The 25,163-nt window shown below is 44.3% G+C and overlaps 1 protein-coding gene across 19 annotated transcripts in view; it reads right to left on the bottom strand.

Annotated features, from left to right (window-relative positions):
* MPPE1 (metallophosphoesterase 1) overlaps window positions 1–25,163 on the bottom strand; it is a 56,929-nt gene that overhangs the window by 1,315 nt on the left and 30,451 nt on the right. For 14 of the 19 annotated variants that reach the window (XM_042961328.1, XM_042961331.1, XM_042961334.1 and 11 more), the window contains 11 exons: window positions 22,039–22,121; window positions 15,507–15,620; window positions 11,353–11,735; window positions 8,075–8,183; window positions 5,356–5,459; window positions 4,652–4,726; window positions 2,697–2,805; window positions 2,489–2,557; window positions 2,281–2,403; window positions 1,440–1,580; window positions 218–428 (listed from right to left, as the gene is read on the bottom strand). In XM_042961328.1, the coding sequence (XP_042817262.1) occupies window positions 246–428; window positions 1,440–1,580; window positions 2,281–2,403; window positions 2,489–2,557; window positions 2,697–2,805; window positions 4,652–4,726; window positions 5,356–5,459; window positions 8,075–8,183; window positions 11,353–11,621 (1,182 nt within the window). In that variant the 5' untranslated portion in view covers window positions 11,622–11,735; window positions 15,507–15,620; window positions 22,039–22,121 and the 3' untranslated portion in view covers window positions 218–245. Of the gene's footprint in view, window positions 1–217; window positions 429–1,439; window positions 1,581–2,280; window positions 2,404–2,488; window positions 2,558–2,696; window positions 2,806–4,651; window positions 4,727–5,355; window positions 5,460–8,074; window positions 8,184–11,352; window positions 11,736–15,506; window positions 15,621–22,038; window positions 22,122–23,006; window positions 23,081–25,163 lie in introns of those variants that run through there. The other 5 variants (XM_007085898.2, XM_042961338.1, XM_042961340.1 and 2 more) reach the window with 5 other exon arrangements.

The raw sequence follows: 25,163 nt of genomic DNA, 5'->3' as shown, positions 1-25,163 counted from the left end.
GTTATACATATATTTGATAAAATGAGAAAACAGACTTGTTGTAGAGTACATGTTCCATTGTTATAGCATGAGAACAGTACAGTCAACTATTTATCCTTGCAGGAGTTCGCATCCGTGATTTACAGTTCCTGTGATGGGTGTAAAGACCGCCACCCCCTTTGTCCCCTTCTCACATGAGCACTACCCAGAGTTCAGTTTTCCTGCCTTTGTTATTTGTGACGAAATGCAAAAGCGTCTCCTGCGCTTTACGTTGTCTTAAGTTTTCTGAGCAAGTTCCAACCAAAGAGAAGAGGCGAGGCTAGGAGCTTAAAGTGAGCTAACATGAGGACCACAAGGAACCCAATTGCTACACAGTATGTGGCCAGAACGGTGTTCTCGTAGGGGAGGTAGCACTTGGCAAGGGCGTACTCTGTGGGGGTCAACATGCCCTGGAAAGGAAATGAGAATAGTGATGCTGCAGTGAGAGCCCTGCTGCAGCACCAACACACCAGTCTTAGACAAAACAGGAGACGCAGCCTTCTTGGTCCCCTCAGGTGAGGCCAGGAAGTGGCTCTCCTCCCCTGAGACTGTGGGGCACAGCTTCCACGAGCCAGCCACCCACCCCAAGCACTGATCGGAGACACAACGTGGAGGCTCCCAATGTGCCGAGTGGAGCTGACCTCTCCGTTGAAACCAGTCCCCGGCACAATGGGTTCCTCTAAAGTGCAGTGGGCATACATGCCAGAGATACAAGAGGCATGGAGATCTATGTAAGTGGCCATTGAGAAATGGGGAGTGACTACAAGGCCATTTCTCATGGCACTCGATGCTAAAGTAAGCAACCTGTTACCCAGAAATGCATGTGCCAGGGGCACCTCAATGGGTTTTTCTGTAGACATGTTTGCTGTGCGGAATGACACTGGGGAATGGTTTCGTTTACTCTGAATCTGAAAACATGAGGGTTTCCCCACCTTTTCATGAAGTAAAAGTACCTGACATAAAAGCATTATGACCTGGGTAAAATAAACACCAGGTGGCCACTAATTGAAACATCTTGAGCCAACTTACAAGAGCCGTAGCCTTTTTCTGCCAGAGCAAATGGGCACGTTTGGAACCTAAGACAAGATGATGGAGTATAGCTAATGAAGACATGATCCTGTTTCCTTAGAAAATTAAAAACGCAGAGCCTCAGACCTGAGAACAGTGCTGTCCCTGGAGAGGAAACACTCTGTAAGATGCCCCCCGCCCCCCACACAGGAGCAATGCCATGTTTATTTGTCCCCAGGGAGGTGTTTAGACAGGGGTCAGTGTATCAAACTAAGTGCACGTGTGGAGCAGGGGAAGTTTGTATTTACAGCTTTTGTATGTGTTTACGGATCGCAGCAATTAAATAGTTGATTACTGTGTTGATGTCAATACTTATATGAAAGCTTTCAGATGAAAATAAACGTCCACATTACCATGATGAAACTGGGGTTGTTTCTGTTCCTCCAACTGAAAGATGGCACGCTGATCTCCATGGTCCCCACCCCGTGGAGCACCTCGCAGGCGCTGTGCGTGTGGCCGCTCAGGACCAGCCGCGGCCGGAGCCACCAGAGCAGCTACCGCACCCGGGGGACAGCATAGGTGGTTAGTGCTCTGACAGAGCCCCATCGGGGCCCATATTCAGTAACATAAATATAAAATCCCTACTTGGTAGAATGCTTCATTTTTTTCTTAAAATCCTATCAAAAGTTAAGTTCGAGCTTTTAGGGAAAATCTATCCTTCTCATTGCAGATTTTATATTTTTATAAATATTTTTGTAAATGTATTTTATAAATATATTTATATCTTATCACATAGTACAGCATATCATACATTACACAAATATGTATTTATATGATATAAATATTTACATTGTTTTATTTATAAAATAACAAAAATATTTTCATATACTTATATATCATAATTATAATTTAAGTATTATACAATACATATTTGTGTAATATATAAATACATATTTGTATTATATAAATACATCTAAGTCAGCACATCCTAAGCCCCCAAAGTTAACTCTAAGTTCCATTCACATTTCCAAATACCTTTAAATTGGTGGAAAAAACTTCGAATAAAGTCTCTTAAAGCTGAGGATGTTCATTAACTTGATACTAGGCAGTAGAAGTACTGGGGTTGGGGTGCGGGAGGGACAAAAAGGTGATAGGAAAAGCTGATGTTGCCAAAGCCCTGCCCTCCGCCCTCAGGTGGCTAACTGTGACAGCCATCTGTCTGTCTGTTGGGGGGCATCGGGGTCCACAGCAAACCTTTTGTGAGGCCTCCCGGGAAAGTGCATCGTATCTCTCCTTAAAGGGGATGTCCCGCTCTTCCAGAGGTGCGGCGTCGTCCCCGGAGCAATTAGCATCGCTTCTCCGGTAAAGGGGGAAATGCTGCCAGGATTTAGAGACGGTCAGATGTGACCAGGAGGCCCTGGTTGGTCCACCAGATATGCAGAGCCACCTTCTCCCGGCTCACCTGCAGAAGCACCGGGGCTGACGCCGGCAGTGGCTGCTCATCTATGCACCTGCTGGAGTGATGTTCCTGCTGGGGAGGAATCAGTTAACCCGGCAACCCCAGCAGGAAGGGAAGAGGGAACTGAGAGGTGGACAAAACACAAAGTGCAGCAACCACACCGCAGAAGATGCCAGAACAGAAGCACCTGTGCATTCAGATGCTCTCCTACCTCTCGGGAGCAATTCAGTTTGTGAGAAATGTCGATAATTTCAGCTTCTGCTTCAGAGCAAAGGTTGCAGCCATCCCCTTCCAGGGCAACACTGTTGACCATCACAAAACTGAGACAGAGGGAGGAGGCAAAGAGTCAGGGCCACTGGGCTTCCCGTGTACTGTCTTCTCACAATGCTGTTCCCATGAAGCAAAAGGAAAGCACCCATAGTGTGAAGAAACATGCTCCAGAACAGCTTTAAATCTCCACTCGACTAATCTACGTTTTTAGGTACGAGTTGAGTTAAGAAAACAAAACAGCAGTATACTGGGAGTGGAGTCTAAGACATCATAAGAAGATTTTTAACCTTGAACTTTCAGAAATCCCAGATTACAGAAGCTCTGAGGTCAGACTACCACTAAGCCTCGCATCTGACCACGTGAAAAGACAGGGATATAAGAGCACACCCATTCCACTGACTTGTGGTAGGGACGGAATGAAATACTACCACCAAGCCTGCCACTAGGAAGTACTCGGTAAAGGTTAGATACTGTTATTATTACATAAAGCAAACCACAGGCAACATTTGCTAACATCTGTGCACGCAGAAAACAAGGCAGGGTGGGAGGGGGTTTGCAGGTCACAGCTAACTGGTATGGATAATCCCAAATTAGGATGATGATAAAGTCAGTTTTGGTTGCCCTTTACAACCACTTTACCTTAATTATATTTTTATAGACTCCCATTAAATACGCTTTCATCTCCTACACACGTATCAACTGGGCGCGAAGAAGGCACCTGTCAGTAAAGATTGCTTGAAATTTAAAGAATTTTAGTGAGAAGGAGCTAACTAAACGATCTGAAATATGGTCAGTGCACTTCAAGTTTCCTAAACTCTACTCCCTAGGGAAAAAGAACTACAACTATGTCAAGTCTTCATATAACTCAGGAAAGGACGCTACTAGAAACTTAGTCCTATGGGCAAAGGGAGGGAAAGAGCGAGCATTTGTAGAGAACCCCCGACCTGGTCTCTGGGAGTGTCACAGATCATCTCTTGAGACGGGCCCAGTGAGCTATCACGGCCAAAGTCACAAGTGCTGGAAACCCATGGGGGCCATGACCTAAAGAGGAAGAGCCTTCCTCTCCCACCTTTTTTCTCTCCACTAGGTCTGCAACTAGAACACCATATATGGTCTCATCCACTGTGCTGCAAACATACACACGGACTCGACAGGGTCCAGACACAGCACGAAAATGGCCATGCAGAAGGAGAGCAGGTGCTCATTTGTGGTCAGACAAAAGGGCTGGGACACTTTGGTCCACAGATCAAGGCTGATGGGCGTGGGGATGGGGCACACAGCTACACAGTACAGTGGACACACCTGCACCCAATCCTGGGATAACATGATGTCAATAGTATCCTTTATAAAGGGAAACAAGTACATTTTGAACAAATGAAATATACTCCTCTACAAAGTGGCCTGATGGAATCTCTATCACCCAGAGACACGGCACACAGGAAGACGATGCCCTCGGTGGCTAGGCAAAGTCAGAGACTGGCTGGTCCACCAGGCTGGTGACTCTGACAGTGACCGTCAGGCAGGATGAGGCCTGTGGTGCCTTCATCAGAAACCGTAAACCACGCCACACAGAGCCCGGTGTGGCAGGCGAAGACAGTTCCCTTAAAAAATTAAGTTTCCAAGGACTGAAGGGCTTCTTAAGAATTCACAAATAGGGGTGCCTGGGTGGCTCAGTTGGTTAAGTGTCAGACTTTGGCTCAGGTCATGATCTCACAGTTCATGAGTTCAAGCTCCACATCAGGCTCTGTGCTGACAGCTCGGAGCCTGGGAGCCTGCTTCAGATACGGTGTCTCCCTCTCTCTCTCCGCCCCTCCCCTACTCATGCTCTGTATCTGTCTGTCTCTCAAAAATAAATGAGCGTTAAAATTTTTTTTTTAATTCACAAATAATACTCACTTAATTCCTTTCCAAGAAAACAGCCTTTCAGGGTTGAAAACTTTCTCAAATCGTTTTATTTTGTATGTGCTCATCCTACGTTCAATTGTAAAAAGAAACATTTTTCAGAGCAAGCCATCTTAGCACCTCTTCAGACTCAGCATAAACACAAGAAATAACTCAGGATTTGAGTGCCGGACTAGCTTTTTGAGGTGAGAGCTCCAGCTGGCCCAGGCTATCAGGTGCAAATCTCAGCTCCACCACTGAATGGGGCAAGTGACTTAGTCCCCAGAGCCTCAGTTTCCTCACCAGCACAATGGTTAAAATAGCAGGACCATCAGAAAGATTAAATGCGTTACTATAAGGAAGTAAAGCGCTTAAAACAGGCTGGCACATCATAAGCACTATATAAATGCCATTTACAAAAGTGTAAATGGTCTTGTTTTCTGAGTCCCAAAGAAAACAATTGGTCATTAAATGTAAGTTTCAAGTCAGAATCCCCCAAGGGCACATACAAATCATTTATTCAACAGAGATTTGTTAAGGGTGTACAAGTGCCAAGACAAAAATCTTTGCCCTTGTGGAGTTTATGCTCCTGGGCTTACATCATTCAAGGGCAACAAATGTCCCCCACACAGCATAAGTAAGGCTTTCACCAGAATGGTAGGTTTAAAGTTACAGTTAACGAGAGCCCTCAGGATGCAATGCTTCACTGAACTACTTACTGATAGTGGAAGCCAATGTCATGGTTGCCAGCAACCACCTTCAGCAGCACATGACGTGGGTGTCTGAATATTTTCTGAAACCGCTCCACATCATCTGCCCAGGCCTGTGGGAAAAACAGGTCACTGCTGAGAGCTACAGAAACCTCTCTTCCCTGTGGCTAAAAATATATGCTCCTTATTCTGATAAGTTAATTACCCTGTCCAAATCAGATGCTCATAGAGCTAATGTAGAACTTAGAATTTCCAATTCTATGTCATACTTCTTTTTCTAAGACTTAATATTTTATTTAATCTGATACCAACTTTAATTAAGTGATACTCCCCCAGGGGCACCTGGGTGGCTCAGTCGGTTAAGCGTCTGACTTCGGCTCAGGTCATGATCTCACGGTTCGTGAGTTCAAGCCCCACGTCAGGCTCTGTGCTGACAGCTCAGAGCTTCAGATTCTGTCTCCCTCTCACTCTCTGCCTCTCCCCCACTCACATTCTGTCTCTCTTTCTCTCTCTCTCAAAAATAAATAAACATTGAAAAAAATTTAAATGATATCCCCCCGTATTAAAACATTAGATGGCAATCCTCAAAATATTTGATTCATACATCCATTGTTTTAAGATCCCCTGAAAAGATCCCCCAAAGCCCAACCATGGACTCCAGGCTGATGATCACTCCAGATCTGGACACATTGTAAGAAGAGGCTCTTAGGAAACGCCAAGCAAATTCGTGTGTCTCAACCAAAACAAGGATGAGTACATCCCTCATCTTAGCATTTCCCCATGGTTACAACTGTGGGAATGAGAACGGATGGGATGTGGGGGAAAGACAAAATCCAACAAATATTTCAAGATTCTGCTGACATTTGCTTTAACTATTAAAGCTTGAGAATTAGGTTTGTATCATTCTGACTTTTATTAAGCCTAAAAACATCACTTGGACAAACACTAGGAAGACAATACTTAGTTGAATAGTAATTAACTTTATCCTAAAAGTTTTAAATAAGATCCACGCTAGAGAAATATGCTGGATAGAGAGTCCTTCAATACATTTACAAAGACTTCACTTTAACATATAACATTTAAAGGTAGAATAACATAGGGGCACCTGGGTGGCTCAGTCGTTGAGCATCTGACTTGATTTGGGCTCAGGTCATGATCCCAGGGTCATGGGATTGAGCCCCACATTGGGCTCTGAGCTAATAGCACAGAGCCTGCTTGGGATTCTCTTTCTTCACCTCACTCTCTGCCCCTTCCCCTTCCCCACTCGCTCTCTCAAAGTAAACATTTTTTAAAGAACACTAAAAAATAAAAATAAAGTTAGAATAACATAAAGTTAGAAAAACATAAAAACATAAAATGCTGCCCTTAATTTTCAAAATTAAGCAAAAGCAACATGTACATCAACCTCATTTTATAACTAGTTTTTTGTCGCATATCCAACATGCAAAAGCAACATGTATATCCAACCTCATTTTATAACTAGTTATTTGTTGCATATAGTATTTCCATTACCTTATATCTAATTACAGACTAGATTCTAACGAACAAGGCAACCTTATAAATAGTGGGTTTCTATCAGATCTGGACCAAGACCTTCTTTGTATGCCTTTTGGGTTATCCTGGGAAATGCCAATGGATTTTTTAAAAATATCCCACCCTCCAAAATCCCTTCTAAAAACCATTTGTGACTAAACATTTTCAACTAAGCAGCAAAACAGCTTTTTTCTTTTTTTCCATTAATTCCAGGAATATAATAAGCCAAATATTTTGACAGCTAGGGTGAGAACAGCCTTTCTCTTTGGTGATGGAAAGGCTTATGCCACCTCACTACCCAGATGGAGACCCCTACAGGCACAGTAGCCTCACACCAGGCCCCCAAGGCCCCTTCTGCACCTCTCCCTCAGAAGAAAGAAAAAGGAGAGTAGCAAGTAACTTTTATAGCACAGTTCTCATAATTTCGTGGTTAAATAAAAGAGCATTAAGTCAAATTATATTTCCATATGCATTCTGTAATTCTGCTGAAAAGCAACTTTGCACCCACCTTGCCTCTTTTTCCCTTTCTGAGAGGATCATGGGAATACACATTCCAACAAAGTAAGGTCTGACTAAACTACCTATTTCCTACATAAACAAATACCATTGATATTTGAACAAGAAGAGTTTGAACTGTGTGGGTCGACCCATATGTGGATATAGACAGGACCATACTATATATATATAATATATATATAATATATATATATTATATATACTGTGTATATATACTATATATAGAGATATAAAGACAGGACCATACTATAAATGTATTTTCTCTTCCTTAAGATTTTCTTCATAACATTTTCTTCTCTTAGCTTACTTTATTGAGAGAATACAGTATAGAATACATGTAACATAAAAAAATATGTGCTAATTATGTTAACAGTAAGGCTTCCGGTCAATAGTGGGACATTAGTAGCTAAGTTTGAGGAGAAGCAAAACTTATCCACAGATATTTGACTACACAAGGTCAGCACCCCTAACCTGGCATTGTTCAAGGATCAACTGTCTAAGATTAGTTTAACTCAAGGTACAGACCCTAATGACCTTCAAGATAGACGATACATTTTTAATATTGGTAGTAAGCAAAACTTCCAACTCTCACTGATACTGCTTCATGGATTTTCTGGGCTGCCTGTGCTGCACCCTGAAAGCAGGATGGGATGAGGATGCCCGGATCATAGGGTCCTACCTGGGGGGAGCTCCACTTCCCTTCATCAAAGATGTCCCCTAGGATGAAGACGACTTCTGGCTGCAACCACCACAGAGCTGTCTGGAAGGCTCTCTCCATTTGCCACTCCCTTGAGGCCAACAGGAAAAAGCACAGCATCAGTCTGTTTCTTAGGAGAGCCCAGATCTGTCTTATGGGCCATTTAAAAAGTGAGCTGAGGGTCGCCTGCGTGGCTCAGTTGGTCAAACGTCTGACTTCTGATTTTGGCTCAGGTCATGACCTCACAGTTCGTGGGTTCAAGCCTTGCATTGGGCTCTGCGCTGACAGCGTGGTGCCTCCTTGGGGTTCTCTCTCCTCTCTCTGCTCCTCCCGCACTTGCTCACACTTGCGCATGCGTGCTGTCTCTCTCAAATAAATATTTAAGAATAAAAATTAAAAAAGGAAACTGAATGGTCCCATTCTCCTTCATGGCCCCACCCCTGCTTCCCATCCATGCTTGGAAGGGTCAGAGTCCATATCTGATGAAATGTGGGGAACAACAGCCCCCAGGGAGTCGGACTGCCCCGCCCACACGTCTTAAAGGCTGACTTCCCCCTATGTGACACCCACAGATCAGGCCCCACACACACTGTGCCCCAGAAGCCATCCCTCATGACAGCCCGGGAGGTCAGGGAGGGCTCAACGCAGCTTCCAAAGATGCCTCGCATAGACTGATTTTGCACCACACCAAGGAGATGATAGCATCTGGCTTAAGTTTCACTGTCTTCTTGAAGGGACCTCAACTTCCTACGTGCCTTCAGAATTGGGAGGAGATAATGAGAGAATCAGACTAGCTAATACCAAAACTGTAAATCCTAGAGACTTCCGACATCCAAGAAATCATCCCATTGGTAAGACAAGTAAATGAAAAGAGCTGGGGATCTAGAACCTGACAGGCACTCCAGCTGCACCCATTAACCACTTGTGTGGCCTTGAGGATGCTGCCTACTCTCTCTGATTTCTATTCTTCATTAGTAAACAGTAATAATAAAACCTATGTCTCTCATAAGACAGTTATGGGATTAAATGAGATAGCATCTGTTTTTTGTTTTGGGGTTTGGTGTTTTTTTTAGTGTTTTATTATTTATTTTAGAGAAAGAGAGAGTGCGAGCAGGGGAGAGGCAGAGAGAGAGGGAGACAGAATCCGAAGCAGGCTCCAGGTTCTGAGTTGTCAGCACAGGACCCGACACAGGACTCAAACTCACGAACTGTGAGATCATGACCTGAGCTGAAGTCAGATGCTTAACTGACTGAACCACCCAGGCGCCCCTACATGAGATAGCATTTGTAAAGTGCCCAGCACAGCACCAACACACAATAGGTGTTCAAACATGTTAGTGCTTTCTCGACCCACCCTCCCCTCTCCCTGACCAACTATGACCTGTGTCCTATTCCTCAGGATTCCAATTCTTCCTCCTTTTTAAGGCATCCTCCTGGCTGTTTTTCCTCTACCCAAGGGGACTGTGACATCCCGGGGCACATAAATAGGGGAAGGTAATTTGGGGTCAGAGAAGACTGGCCAGGCCCCATGTAAACTGCTGCGTGGTGCACCCCTTCACTCAAGATACCTCCCAAAATTCATTTCTCAGTTTTTCTTGATTGAATGTTAGTCACCCTGGAGAAGAAAGCACCTAGAAACAGCAGCAGCAGGAGGGCAGGGAAGAAAGCTCAACTGGTAAAACCCAAATGAAGCCCAAGGAAATCTCACCCTGGCCCTTCTCTATCTCATGCCTCCTTTGGTTTAAAACTCTGAGTAAAGAAGGAAGGCCCCATCCATCTTTCCTTCTTTTGTCTCGCCTTTGTCACTCACCTCTAAGGACATTACACATCTCACCCCCTCCCCACCCCCAACGTAAGGTTCCTCCATATCCGAAGTGCTCATGGATATTCCTGATAGTAAAGGTTAAAGACCTGCACAAATGCAGTCATGATGAGGAAAAGGGGGCAGCGTAGTGCGTCACCAAGAACAAGAAGAGAGCTCTGATGCCCTGGGGTAGAAAGCCCCATCAGTCGCCTTTCGGTGGGCATTCTTCACAATGGCCAAAAGTGGAAGCATCCATCAACAGGTGAATGGAGAAACAAAATGTGGTCTACATATACAACGGATATTATGTAGCCTTAAAAGGGAAGGAAATTCTGACACATGCACAACATGGATGAACCCTGAAGACATCATGCTAAGTGAAATAAGCCAGACACAAAAGGACAAATACTATATGACTCCATTTATATGAGGAACCTAGGGTGGAGACATCCATAGAGAGAGAAGGTAGAATGGTGGCTGCAGGGGCTGGGGTGGAGGGGGAAGGAGGGGTCAGTATTTCATGAGGACCAAGTTTCAGCCTGGGAAGATGAAAAAGTTCCAGAGACGGCTGGCAGTGATGGTTGCACAACAATATGAATGTACTTGATGTCACTGAAATGTACACTTAAAATTGTTTACGATGGTAACTTTTATGTTATGTGTACTGTATCACAGTTAAATTTTTTAAAAAGTCTTCTGATGGGAAAGCAGATGGATTATGCTAGGCAGGTCTAAGTGGGATAGACAGGACCTGATCCTCTCCCCAGGGTGAAAGCCACATATCTGCTCAAGTAGGCTCAAAACTACACACCATTGGGGCGCCTGGGTGGCTCAGTCAGTTAAGTGTCTGACTTCAGCTCAGGTCATGATCTCACAATTCATGAGTCTGAGCCCTACATCAGGCTCTGTGCTGATAGCTTGGAGCTGGGAGTCTGCTTCAGATTCTGTCTCTCCCTCTCTCTCTGTCCCTCCACTGCTCATGCTCTCTTTCTCAAGAATAAACATTAAAAAAATAAAAAATAACTAAAAAAAATAAAATCATAAACTACACACCATTGCCTGCAAGAGAGGACCACCAACCCAGCTCTGTTTCTCCCCATGCCCAGGAGAAAAGGGAAACCTACCTTGACCGGCCATACCCATGTGCTGGACCTTACTGTGGGCATTTTCCTCATACAGCCCATAAGGTCTCTGTTACTAACAAGGAGGCAGAGACAGGCTTGGAGGAGCCCTAGTAACCCGTCCAAAGTCACAAGACTCAAACCCAGACCTGCTTTCCAAATTCTGGGTCCTTCTAAATAACAGATGCTCAGCAAATGGTATGTTTAAGGAAAAGTCCAATGTCCCATGTGTCCTTCTTTGAGAAGAAAATAACTAATGAGTACCTTGACCTATGGAGAGAGACTCTCTACCAGAAAGATTCAGAATCAGAAAGATTTCTGACTGTAGCTCCTACCTTCGTAATTTGTCTAGCCAATGGCCTCGTATTTCCCCAAGCAAGTGAGTATCAGCCAAAAACATGGCTTTCAGAGTCTCTTGTCCACTGTTGTGGGCTGGAGTTTTCACCTCAGGCCAATCGCATCGAAAGATCACTAAGTAATAGATTAAAAATTCGCAGAATAGAAGCGCAGCAAAGACAACGGCTATGAGTTTCGACAGCAAGAAACTCCTCCTCCTTAACAGACAAAGATGCTGCCTTCCAAACCCCAGCCTGATCAGGGCCATCTCTCCTGCCCAGGAATTGCCAGCAATCAGGAGTGAAATCCATCAAGAATTCACCAGGGGGGACTGTGGAATCCTGCATAAGGTGCGGCAGGTGTCCAGGGCTTAGCCATGTACCTACAGGGAAAAGAGAAATGATTGGATTACGTTCCGTAATAATGCCACACACACTATCTCGTTCTTTTAAGAACTAATGAGTTCCAGAATCCTACCTATATTGCCAAATACATGAAGTGTCCAATACTTGTACAAGAATACTATGTCAGATTATGCTAGAAGAATGATCTTCCCGCTAGAAAAAGTTTTACTACCACTTTGGAAATCATTAAATAACAATCTGTCCAGACAATGTTAAGGTAGGACACATAATAGGGAAAGTCAACAAATATTAAGTAAGAGTAACTTGAACCCCAAAAGGATTCACTGCCCTTCCTGGACCTTACAAATCAACAGGCCAGAAGCCCCCTGCATTGCGTTGCCTCTGGTATGAATTCATCACTTTTCCACACTGCTTTTCCACAAAAGAAGTGAATATTCACAGACAATGTGCTTCAGGGATCCGAGCAATCCATTCCACTCTAGGCTCGGAGGCCGGAGCCTCACAGAGCACACATCTGTCAATGATGCATTCGGATTATATGTTTCACAAACATGGGTTTTCACTTGCAAATTGGCCTTAAAATTCTGGATGGCCTTCTGTCAGAAGACATTTATGTGCCATGGTTTCTCTATGGGAAACTTTAAAATGTTTATGGATTTTTGGAATCATAAATGAACTTTGCATCCTATTTAAAAAAAAAAAAAAAGCATTTACTTTTGACACATATGAAGAGAAAGGCTGGTACATGGACGACCTGAAATGGGCTTTAAAAAGTGGCATGTTGGTGGGGAGGGTAGGGTCAGGGAGCGGTGCACCTTGGTGGCTCACTCAGTTAAGCGTCTAACTCTTGATTTCAGCTCAGGTCTTTGTGTCACAGTTGTGAGTTGAACCTTGCAATGGGAGGGGAGTGAAGTCCACTTAAAAAAAAGAAAAAGTGGAATGCTACTAAAGTTCTTCATCTTATGCTCAAGATGAGGATCTTAGGGGCGCCTAGGTGGCTCAGTCAGTTAAGCATCCAACTTTGGCTCAGGTTATGATCGCACAGTTCATGGGTTCAAGCCCCGTGTCAGGCTCTGTGCTGACAGCTCGGAGCCTGGAGCCTGCTTCGGATCCTGTGCCTCCCTCTCTCTTTGCCCCTCCCTTGCTTGTGTGTGTGCGCACGTGCGCTCTATCTCTCTCTCTCTCTCTCTCAAAAATAAATAAATAAACATTAAAAAAAAGAAAAAAAAAAAAAAGGATGAGGATCTTAAAGGGTAGTGACCTGGTGGCTGCAGAGAACTCAGATATGGGAAAAACTCCAGAAGTCTCAGAGTGGGTGGGGGCTATGAGAGACATTGACCACAGATGCTCACTGAGCTAATATATACAGAAAAGCCCTTTCTGGGGAAATGATGTTCTAAGATGAATGCAGGAACCTTCATATGGTTGACAGACAAGCGGTCACGAACAGTCTCATTCCTGGAGGGTCTACAACAATGTCTGCAAAATTCCGTTTCCAGAGCTGTTCATGTTTGCCTGTAAGCCCAAGTCCCTATAAAAGGCCCTCGCTTACTGCACAGCAGAGTTCTATATACCCATTGAGATACAGGACTTTTTTTTAATCTTACCTACAGGGTAAGATTAAAGAAAACTAAGTGGGGGTAAACATAAAAATTACCTAAAGAAAAATAAGTGGGGGTAAACATGTATTTTGAGCCATTACCAAAGGTTCAAAACATAACCCCAGAATTGAAAGTGCCTTCAGAAACTGAAAGATGATGGATACACTTCACGCTTCTCCAAATGGAGCTGTGACAATGGTCTGCTGGACTACGAAGCCCTCACTCCCATCTATGGCTTTTCAGAAAAGAAGAAATGAGAGGATAGGAGGGGAATGAATGGCTCTGTGCCCAAGGCTTCACTTTCTTCCACCTGCTCTCGAGTGGCATTCTTACTGGGAAGTATTTGATTAAAGAGGGAACAGGACTCGAATGCCAGATTTTAAATGCATCCTTTCAGACAGAGAGGTCAAAAGCAGCTGTGCATGTAACCTGGGCTCAAATGCTCTTCCTGGAACTCTACTCAGAACATCCATAGTATCTTTGTCAAGCCGGTCTGACCACCGTGACCATGTGCCATACCTTGTCCTTGTACTTAGAACCTCCTCGCCCCCTCTGTTTTCTCTAAGGTTGAACCCCTGTGCCACATAACTAAAATCACCATACTTTATCTTCTAACTGGGGACTCCTCTGAGAGTGAAAGGTGGCACTAACAATAATAAAAAAACAGGGCAGTTCTGGGCAACTCGGGGGGTGCAGCCACCCCATAAGGCTCCAGCCCATAAGGCTGGTGCTTAATCTGATGCAGGTGAGGAGAAAGCAAGGACTCCTGCTGTCATCCACTTATCAGCAAACTCCAGAAGGAGGTACAATTGCTGCCAGTAACAACTAAGGGTATGGATTTTGTTTGGGTGATGCTCATAAGAGAGAGACAAAGACTCTAAGGAACAATGAATGTATTTCTTAATACCATCCAATTTCCTTTGTTTTGATTCAATCAAATATGTCTGAAGCAACCATTTGGTCTTAATGTCTCATTTTCTTTCAAAAGGTGGAAGGATCTCCTGAAATCCTAAAAACAGCGGCTGAAACTTCCTAAAACTTTAATGTCTCCTCACGCCGCAGAGGACAAGTTGAGAGGAAGGAATGCCAGCCTTCTGGAGTTAGCCTCAGAATTCTCTTAACATGCAAAGCTTTGCTCTTTATAGGCTCCAAGTTCCCGAGGTAAAAACCAGAATGACAACTTTCTAATTGTTTCTCTACACCCACCTCCTTTCATCAGAGAAGCTGGTTTCGGTGGTGATAGCTAAGATCCAGGAACACAGCAAAGGAAGATGGGTGGCCTGGAGCACCGCAGGCCCACCCTGCCCTCGGAGTGCAGCAGAGAGTGGGGGCCAGGAGCCGAGGGGACACAAAGCTGCAGTCTGTCAGCTTCCCTGGACCAAGGGAGCAGAACAGGACCCACAGAGACAAGCCACAGGTTTGCACTCACAGGTGGCGCTGGCTCTCCCCGACCCGGTTCCCAGGTTCCCACTGGATCCTGCTGAGGCTCAGCCTGGCCCCTGCCTCCAGGCTGACTGCAGCAAAGGCAGGGAACAATTCCTCAGCTTAAGGAAGGCCACGTGGCAACAAAAGGTTGGGGGAGCCCCTGCCCTTCCCTCAAGCGTCTGTGTTCTTTTTTCCACAAAGAAATAAAAGATACTCCACACAGAGCCATTCAGCCAGAAGACTCAGAATGAAGGAAGGGAGGGAGGGAAGGAGGAAGGGAGGAAAGGAAGGAGAGAGGGAGGGAAGGCGAGAGGGAGGGTAGGAGGGAAAAAAAAGGAAAGGCAAAGAGGGAGAGCAAGCTGGCTGGTACTGTTCCATACTTTCTTGAGAAAACCCTAACATCATGTCAATCAGCTCTCCAGTATAGTGTGATCACTTTTAAGAAATAGAACTCCTCACCAGAGTGAAAACCATTATTTGACAACCTCTGACACCAAATCCTTAAATCAAAAATTCCTTTTGCTCAAATCTTGGGAAACTACTTCTCCTTCTCTATCCAAACTCATCGTGTTACTCATCCAAGTAGTATCTCCAATGTGGTCTTCAATGTTATGGTCAAAGCATATCCCCTTTTACCTCCTGAAATGAATACAGTAATTTTTAGGGCTGATGGGGTGGGGAAGGGATCCAATCTCTCCCTAGAACTGACACAGCAAGGCCCCCATGCCAGGTGCACATTACGTAATGAGATGCCACTCCTACCTTATGGCTGCTTCCAGATGGGTATAAAGTGACCTCCTCCTTGGGTTCAAGCTAACTTGCACTTAAGCCAACCCCAGGGACAGCTCTGCGTCCTCGTTTTCTGATGCAGCTGACCTGTGAAAAAAAGCATGCTGACCACCAGTCATTGGGAGCAAAGGACACTCCACCCCTGGAGCAGACATGGGACAACTGAGCCTACCTTTCTTGGTAGGAAACAGGAAAACCGAAGAGCTCTATAGGGAATCAGCAGCCACTTATTCCTCTTCCAGTATTTTCTCCTACGTTATGAATACCCACCAGCAGAGAGAGTAGCTACGATGAATTGGACAAAACTCCACCTACTGCTCAGCTCTGCTACATGTGACCTTGGGCAAGCCACTTACCCTTTCTGAGCCTCATCATGGGGGTCACAGCACTTGCCTCCACTGATGTCATGGAGATTGACAGAAATAATGTTCACAAATTTTTTTTTAAATGAAGCAGGTATATCAGGATTAGACTAGACAGTAAACCTTACAATCTGATGAATTTCAACAGGCTCAAGGCAAGGGAACTCAATTCAAATGGCCATAATCAGATTAGGGAGAATGAAGCCCAGTGGAGAATAAAGGCCAGAAATTAGAATCTAGAAGCTGTGGCCATCTTCGGCTGTCTTCCCCACTCATTTACTGAGTTGGACTTTCTAATGCTTGACATCCAAAATCCCCATACCCTTCCCTTACTAGAAGTAAACTTGAAATTTTATCTCAACTGTAAGGGTTAAATTGTAGTGTAGGGCTAATGCTTAGCTTGAAAAATAACAGCTTTGTGTTGACACTGAAGGTTAAGAGATAACAGCCTTGCTTTGCTCTGGTAAACTACGCCTCATACCCTTGTAAATTAGGCTTCACCAATTAAGGAAACAAAAGTTCAAAGAAAAGAGCATCAGAGGCAGGGTCAAGGAGATCCACTGGTTGCAACTTAGAGGCAGAAAGTCTAAAGTAAACACCTCATTAGGCAACTGTTAACTCATCTGGAACCTGTTTCTTTGTTTTGTTCCCAGGTGATGATAAAACGATGTGATTGGTTATAAAAACTCTGTCCCCCGGCTGTTCGGGGCCGCACTCTTATCAAGAGTGTTGGTCCCGATCGGCCTTGCCTCTCATTGTAATAAACTTTGTTGTGACTGTCACTGGTGCCCGTAGCATTCTGTTTCAGGAGTCGTGTGGATGCAACACAACCATAATATGTAGGCCAATGATTTAAAATCTCCACAGCCACACAGCCTGAATAACTAAATGCTACTATATCTTCCACATCCAGGCTTTTACAGGCTAACGGAGAGAAACTGTGTTCTTTCTAAGACAAAATGGAAGGAGGGTCTGGTCCTTTATCAGAACACTGTGGAGTGCTCCACCCAGGCCCAGATATGGCCAGCTCTTCCTGCCTCCTCAGTGAATACATGAGGGGAAAAGATTTTTATCCATCTTATATCACTAGATGTAAAACTAAGCTATGAGGGGTTTCAATAAAGAGGATATTCTCTGCGTGTTAAGTGCTTGTGGTTAAGTGATGAAGAATTCTGTCCAAATGAGACGCTTTCCTTTGCATGTAGCAGATTTGGGTTCAAAACGCAAAATTACTGAAATGTTCGTGTTTTCACCCCCCAAGGTCAATTTGTCAGTTTTATTAAACTCGGTGAATGATATCCCAGTGGTGTGGGGGGCCGGGCCCCGGTGCCAGGCTGAGACCAGGTCGAGCAATGTTCCCTGTTGACTCAAGCCAACCCGGTGGTTCCCCCTCCCATTCATGTGGGAGGCCGGGCCCCGGCGCCAGGCTGAGACCAGGTCGAGCAACGTTCCCTGTTGACTCAAGCCAACCCGGTGGTTCCCCCTCCCATTCCCCCACTCTCAAGGGCATACGAAAGCCTTGTCAAGGCTGAGAAAGTTAATTCCTGAAGCCTGTGGTCTGCAGGTGTTGGCAGTAATGCTACCTCCCTTTTTCTACCCCGAGTCAGATAGAAACAAACATGGGAATTGTGTTTTGCTAGCAATCTTATCAACAAGGTCTTGTTGTGACCCGTCTAGAAAATGCACAAGAAACAGAACTAAATGTTTTGGTTGGCAGCGATTATGTGAAACCTGTTTATTCTTAGAATGGCCTGACCCATAAGAGTCTGGATATAAAAGATTGTGTACAGCAACAATAAAGCCGTCACTTGGGCCATCAGCCCAGGGGACCCTCCTGTTCCCAAACTTTCTCTTCTCTCTTTTTTCTTGCATTCCCCTACCCTCAGGACCCTGACCTCGGTGTTTGTCGCGCCGATCGCGACACAGCGGGAAAACTATACAGGCCTCCCAACAATGTTCAGTCTGGCTGGGATCAAAAGGCAGATGCACTCCCCTCAGGACCCCTCCCGACTTGTCTCTAAGAGAGCTACACTTGATATTAAAGGTCCCAGAGGGCCCTGGTAAAAACTAAAGTGCGGAATCTGGAGATTTTGATTTCTACCACCGACACACTCCGTATTCCTGACATCACACACGATGGCATCGGTAACATCTCCCAACCCAGAATTTTTCAAAAAGCCAAAAGAAACCCATCTCTGGTTCATGAAATCAGTTTGGCGGTTTGTGACCAGAGTTTTAAAAAATTAGATAGAAGAAAACAGAATAGAAAAAATTAGCCTGCACTGTACAGAGTCAAGGCAAGGCACCATAAAGTTTATTTCACCAAACTTTTGCTTCCACTTTTCAGTACACGGATCTGTGTGTCCTGATCATGATATAAAATACATTTCTCATTGCACTAGTCACCGTCTTCATATCCCGCCTCTGCCAGTGCCCAGGATAGTGCCTGCAAACAGTAAGTGCTCGATACACATCCACGGAGTTAACGACCCCCATTTAAAGCTTACTGTCTCAAACATTCTAGAATTACAAACATATATTATCACTCTTCTGGTCTTTAAATGCTTCACAGTCTCCAGTCATAGGAACAAGAGGAACAGCTAAAGAAGATGTACCTGTTCCCTCTGGTCAAAGGGCCAAGCAGGAATTTAAAGATGGGCAAAACAGGTGGCCAGAACATATTTCCTCACCAGCCCCTGTGTGGAACTCTTCCAAAGAAAAGTTTGGGTGGCCCTCTGATGGAAGGGAAGTAATCTTCCCTGAGCCTTTTTGGAGAAAAGAGCTTTCTTTCTAAAAGGGAAGTACATGACTTTCATGTACTTGCTTGGTAGCTCCTGGGTTCTCTCCTAAGCCCCGGGGATGGCATGATCCAGCAGCTGGGGAAGTCTATATCCCAGTTGTATTATTTCCTAGTATGTGATCTCATGCAAGTTGCTCAAAAACAAGCAAACAACAGCAAAAAAAAAAAAAAAAAAAAAAAAAACAGAAAAGGATGAGGGGGAGAAACAAGATCGTTATTATGAAAAAAAAAATAATAATAATAAGCATTGATGAGAATGTGGAGAAACTGCAATGCATGTGTACTGTTGGTAGGAATGTAAAATGGTGCAGCCACTATAAAAAACAGTGTGGTGGTTCCTCAAAAAATTAAAAATGGAACTGCTACATGATCCAACAATTTCACTTCCAGGTAAACATTCAAAAGAACTGAAAGCAGAGACTCACATATTTGTACACCCATGTACACAGCAGCATCATTCACAACAGTCAAAAGGTGGAAACAACCCAAATGTCTGTCAATTGATCAATGGACAAACAAAATGTGGCACATGTATATATATAATGGAATATTCCTCAGTCCTTTAAAAGGAAAGAAATCCTGACACATGCTACAATATGAATGAATCTTGAGGACATGATACTAAGGGAAATGAGCCAGTCACAAAGAGACAAATACTATGTGATTCCATTTATAAGAGGTAACTAGAGTCATCAAATTCATACAAACAGAAAGTAGAATGGGGGTTACCAAGGGGCTGGGAAAAGGGAAAACGGGGAGTTGTTGTTTCATGGGTGTAGATCCAGTTTTGCAAGATGGAAAAGCACTAAAGATTGGACAACAATGTCAACCCTACTGAACTATACACTTAAAAATGGAGTACAGAGAGATTCAGAAGCATCAGAAGACAAGCCTCAGACTGGAAGAAAATATTTACAAAACACACTTCTAATAAAGGACTATTATCAAACATATACAAAGAACTCCTAAAATTCAATAAGAAAACAAACAGCCCAGGGGTGCCTGGGTGGCTCAGTCTGTTAGGCGGCCAACTTTGGCTCGGGTCATAATCTCGCGGTCCGTGAGTTCGAGCCCCGCGTCAGGCTCTGTGCTGACAGCTCAGAGCCTGGAGCCTGTTTCAGATTCTGTGTCTCCCTCTCTCTGACCCTCCCCCATTCATGCTCTGTCTCTCTCTGTCTCAAAAATAAATAAACGTTTAAAAAAAGAAAAAAGAAAAGAGAAAAGAAAAACAAGAAAAGAAAAGAGCCCAGTTAGAAAGTGGGCAAAAGTAAGACAATAGATCTTACACATTCTCATCACACACCACAAACAAAAATAACCATGTGATTGGATGGATGTTTTAGTTGATGGTTGTGTAGACTGTGATAACCACTTCACTATAGGGACGTATCTCAAATCATCACATCATACATTTTAAATATGTACAATTTTACTTGTCAATTATATCTCAATATAGCTGGGGGGAAAATGAAAAATTAATAATTGAAAATAAATTTAAAACGGGCCGAAGACCTTCAAGGACAGCTCACCAAAGAAGTATAATGGCAAATAAGTATATGAAAAGCTCCACATCATAGGTCATTAAAGAAATGCAAATTAAAACAAGAACAAGATACACACCTATTAGACACACACACAAATTAGAGTCACCCAAATCCACAACACTGGCCACACCAAATGCTGGCGAGGATGTGGAGTAATAGACCATCTCCTTCATTATTAGTGGGAATACACAAGGGCACAGCTACTTTGGAAGACTGTTCGGCAGTTTCTTACAAAACTAAACATACTCTCACCCTGTGATCCAGCAATTGTGCTGCTTGTTATTTTACCCAAATGAGTTGAAAACTTACATCCACACAAAAACCTGCACACAAACATTTACAGCAGCTGTTTTCCTAACTGCCAAAACTCTGAAGCAACCAAGATGCCCTTCAATAGGTGAATGGATAAATAAACTGTGGTACATTCACACAATGGAATATTATTCAGTGCGAAAAAGAAATTAGCTATCATGCCATGAAAAGGCATGCAGGAACCTTCAATGCATATTACTAACCAAAAGATGTCAATCTGAAAAGGCTACATACTATATGATTCTTTCTGTATGACATTCTGGAAAAGACAAAACTATGGATACCATAAAAGATCAGTGATTGCCAGGGAGCTTAGGGGAAGGAAGGGAGGGATGAACAGGCGGGGAACAGGGGATATTTAGGGCAGTAAAAATACTCTTGGATATTTTTATACGTGGATATTTAATATGTGGATATAATATCACTATACATTGTTAAAACCCTTAGATGTACATCACCAAGAGCAGACTTAATGTGAACTAGACTTTGGGTGATTTTGATATGTCAGTGTAGATTCATCAATTGTAACAGATGTATGACTCTAGTGGAGAATGATGATAATGGGGGAGGTTGTGCTATGTGGGGGCAGGGGTATATGGGAACTCTCTACTTTCTGCTCAGTTTTGTTGTGAACCTAAAACTGCTCTTTAAAAAAAAAAAGTCTATGAAAAGTTGGCAAGATAGTAAATTTTATGTATATTTTACCACAATTAATTTTTTTTTAATTTAAGGTAATGATATTCTGATACATGATACAGCACGGAGAACCCTGAAGACATTATACTAAGTGAAATAAGCCAGACACAGAATGACAAACACTATATGCTTCCACTTACATAAGGGACTAGAGTAGACAGTTCATAGAGACAAAGTAAAATGGTGGTGGCCAGGGGTCAGGGTGGGTGAGGGGGGAAATGAGCAGTCAATATTTACAGGGTTCAATTTGGGAAAAAGAAAAAGTTCTGGAAATGGATAGTGGTGATGGTTGAAGAATAATGTGAATGTACTAAACATCACCGAACTGTACACTTTACAACGGTTAAAATGGTTAAGTTTTATGTTATGCAGGTTTTGCCACAATTTTCTTTAAAAAGGAAGCAGCACACAAACACAAAACACACACACAAGACCCTACAGCTAACAATGTCCTATAGCAAAGGCTTCCTTTTGGATCTAAATCCACTACTTTTATATTTAAATTTTTTTTAATGTTTATCTGTTTTTGAGAGAGACAGAGTGCAAGCAGGGGCCGGGCAGAGAGAGAGAGGAAAACCGAATCTGAAGCAGGCTCCGAATCTGAATCTGTGCTGGCAGCTCAGAGCCGGATGCAGTGCTCAAACCCACAAACCACGAGATCATGACCTGAGCTGAATGGGACGCTTAACCGACTGAACCACCCAGGCACCCCATAAAGCCACTACTTTTATATTTAAAAAGAAGTCTTGGGAGTCTGTGTTCAAGGGAATATCACTAAGTCACCTTCTCACCTTTTAAAGGATACAACTGGTGGATGAGACTGGTATGAAGGCTCTAAGTTGGTTTGTGTTCCCCCAAATCAGAGCACCTTTACCTGAAATAAAACAAAATGTGTGTGTTACTGAAGAATCTTTCATTTGTTTAGCTATTTAATTAAAGTGGAAGATGCATCAATTCCCAGAGGGCAGTGACTGCTGCCCTGTGGCACAAGGAGAAGGAAGCTGATTGGTCGTTACAACACAAAAATAACCTGAAAACCACACACTAAACAGAAATGACTGACATGTTATTGTTCTAGAATAGCTCTTTTAAATTATAGCATAAAATATTAAGATTGCTCTATATTATTACAACATTGTTCTATATTGTTCATATTGCAACATTGTTCTACATTGCCCAACACATAAGAACAGTAGCTGCAATCCATAACTGGGAACAAAATATTTTATCCGTTGACTGACTTTTAACTTCAAAGCTATCATTAAATATCTAAATTCCCTCCACCCAAAAACAACATTAAAACATGTTTAACATGCACTGACCTGTAGTTTTTTTCTCTTACTTGCCCATTATCTTAAGCATATTACCACAGTGTCATCAATGGCTATTTGCGTGTTAAATGTTCCATCTTAAATGGTATTTTTTAATAAGACGTATTTTTTTTGTCAGTCTACATAGGTAAACTAGAGAGAGGCCCCTACGATGTAATACAGGGGCCTTAAGTAATCGTGATTCGCCAGCAAAGAATGACTAATTCCCAGAATACCGTTTTTTCAATAGGCTAACTTGCAATGCTAAAAAGGCAAGGAGGTTCCAGTTTGCAGTTAACAAGAAATAGCAATTAACCTAGAAGCCTAAATATTATATAACACGGTCATAAGAATTCCTGGAAAATCTTGCTTGCTGTGGGCGGAGAGCAACAAGGGAGGCGGATCAGAAAGCAAAGGCTTCCGGGCAAGCCGGACCCCCATCACTTCACCTGTCCTGGAGCCTGCCGACCATCCCCGCCAGCTTCCAGTTTCCGCGCGGATGGCCCGGCGGGTTCCCGGTCGGCCCTGGAACCCCGCCCCGCCGGCCTCGGGCGGGCGGGGAAACGCACAGTCGCCATGGAGAGGCCCGCCCTAGCCCCGCCCCTGGCACGCCCCCAGCCGCGCTCCCGCCCGGGGCCGGCATTCTGGAACGCTGGCTCCCGGCACTCTTCGGGCGGTGCGGACAGACCAGCTGGTAGCGCCTCGGCCCTGCGGCTCACGGCGTTCCTAAACAGTCGGTGCAAAGAAGCAAAACCCAACACTTGGTCGCATCTTCCGCAACGACTCGGTCCTTTGCGCCTTCCTTAATGTCTTCTAGACTTTTCTCTCCCCGTGAGTCCTTAGTGCTGCAGCTTCCCTGGAACCCCCAGAACAACCTCCGGGAAGGCGAGGGGCGCGCGGCGGCCACGAAGTCTTTGGCGCACCGAGCGCCCGTGAGGGGAGGAGGGGTGCGCCGGCCGTTGCGGGTCAGGGCGGCCCTGCGGCGGCCCCGGTGCCTCGCTCGTGGGTCGGGGCGGCCCCGGTCTCGCTTCCGGTCTGCACGGCTGCGGCTCGAGGCGGGCTCCGCGCCCCGGGCGCCGGGGAGCTGCCTGCGGCGGGAAGCCGAGCCGCCGGACCTCCGCGCGGCGTCGATGGGTGGCGCTGTGATTGCTCGCTCCCTCCTCCTGCCCCGCTGGACCGCGCTCCGGAGACCCACGCTGGGTCTCCCTCACCGTCGTCTTCTCCAGGGCCTGGCAAAGTGCCTTCAGGGAGTGTGTGATGAATAAATGAGGCCTTCAGAGCGACTGTTGGGGACTTAGTTTTCATTTCTTTTCAAACTAATGTTAATAACAGTGTAGCATGGCATGGTCTACTTTTCAAAGGGCCTTCACATCCATTACTTCAAATAATCCTCAGAATAAGCTTGTAAATTAAGAGCAAGAACCATTACCCCACGTTACAAGAAGTAAAACTGAAGCTCGAAGCAATAACACACAGGGTCTCCCAACCAACGAATTCTAGTATATTTTTGCTAACTGAGTATACTTAATGTGCAGAGATACAATAGAAATCGTATAGAAAGCAACCAGCTAGGGGCGCCTGGGTGGCTCAGTCGGTTACGTGTCCGACTTCAGCTCAGGTCATGATCTCGCGGGTCCGTGAGTTTGAGCCCCATGTCGGGCTCTGTGCTGACAGCTCAGAGCCTGGAGCCTGTTTCAGCTTCTGTGTCTCCCTCTCTCTCTGACCCTCCCCCGTTCGTGCTGTGTCTCTCTCTGTCTCAAAAATAAATAAACGTTAAAAATTAAAAAAAAAAGAAAAAAAAAAAAAGAAAGCAACCAGCTAACTGCCTGCTATCTGGTAAGTAAGCAGTAAATGGAAACATTATTATTGATTAAGAATATTGTAATATTTTCTTTAAAAAAATTTGTTAACATTTATTTATTTTTGAGAGAGAGAGACAGAGTATGAGCAGAGGAGGGGCAGAGAGAGAGAGAGAGGGAGACACAGAACTCGAAGCAGGCTCCAGGCTCTGAGCTGTCAGCGCAGAGCCGGATGCGGGGCTGGAACCCACGAATTGCGAGATCATGACCTGAGCCGAAGTTGGACCCTTAACGACTGAGCCACCCAGTTGCCCCTGAATATTGTAATATTTTCAAATACCTCCTGGTTAACAATTTTACCATCACAACTTGCCACCATATGCACACCGACATGATGCAACAGAAGTACGCATCATCTCTAAAGTATTCTCACTGACTAGAAAAAAAAAAGTAAATATATCCAGTAAAGCCTATAACTAACTCCAAGCTTAAAGAAATATAGAACCAAACGAACAGGTTAAATGACACCACCAGGAAGCAATTCCCTGGATCCAGAATGTGGAATTTTTACAGCCCAAATGGCCTACCTTCTTTATTCAACAAATAAACAGCATCAGGGGGGAAAAAAAAAAAAGGAGAGAGGAGGGGAGGGAAATTTGTTATAAAGCAGGCTTGAGAGACACATTGAGCCAAAGGCAAGTATGTGGGTCTTGTTTGGGTCAGAATTAGGACAAACTAGCTTTCAAAAAAAAGAATTAAAGATTGGGAAACTTGTACGTGGAATGGATGTGCAAAGAATTGTTGGTG

Source organism: Panthera tigris, chromosome D3 (assembly GCF_018350195.1).
Source record: "Panthera tigris isolate Pti1 chromosome D3, P.tigris_Pti1_mat1.1, whole genome shotgun sequence".
In the NCBI taxonomy this organism is placed as follows: Eukaryota; Metazoa; Chordata; class Mammalia; order Carnivora; family Felidae; genus Panthera; species Panthera tigris.
The sequence above is the reverse complement of the archived record's forward strand: the minus strand, read 5'-3'. Positions and strand labels throughout refer to the sequence as shown.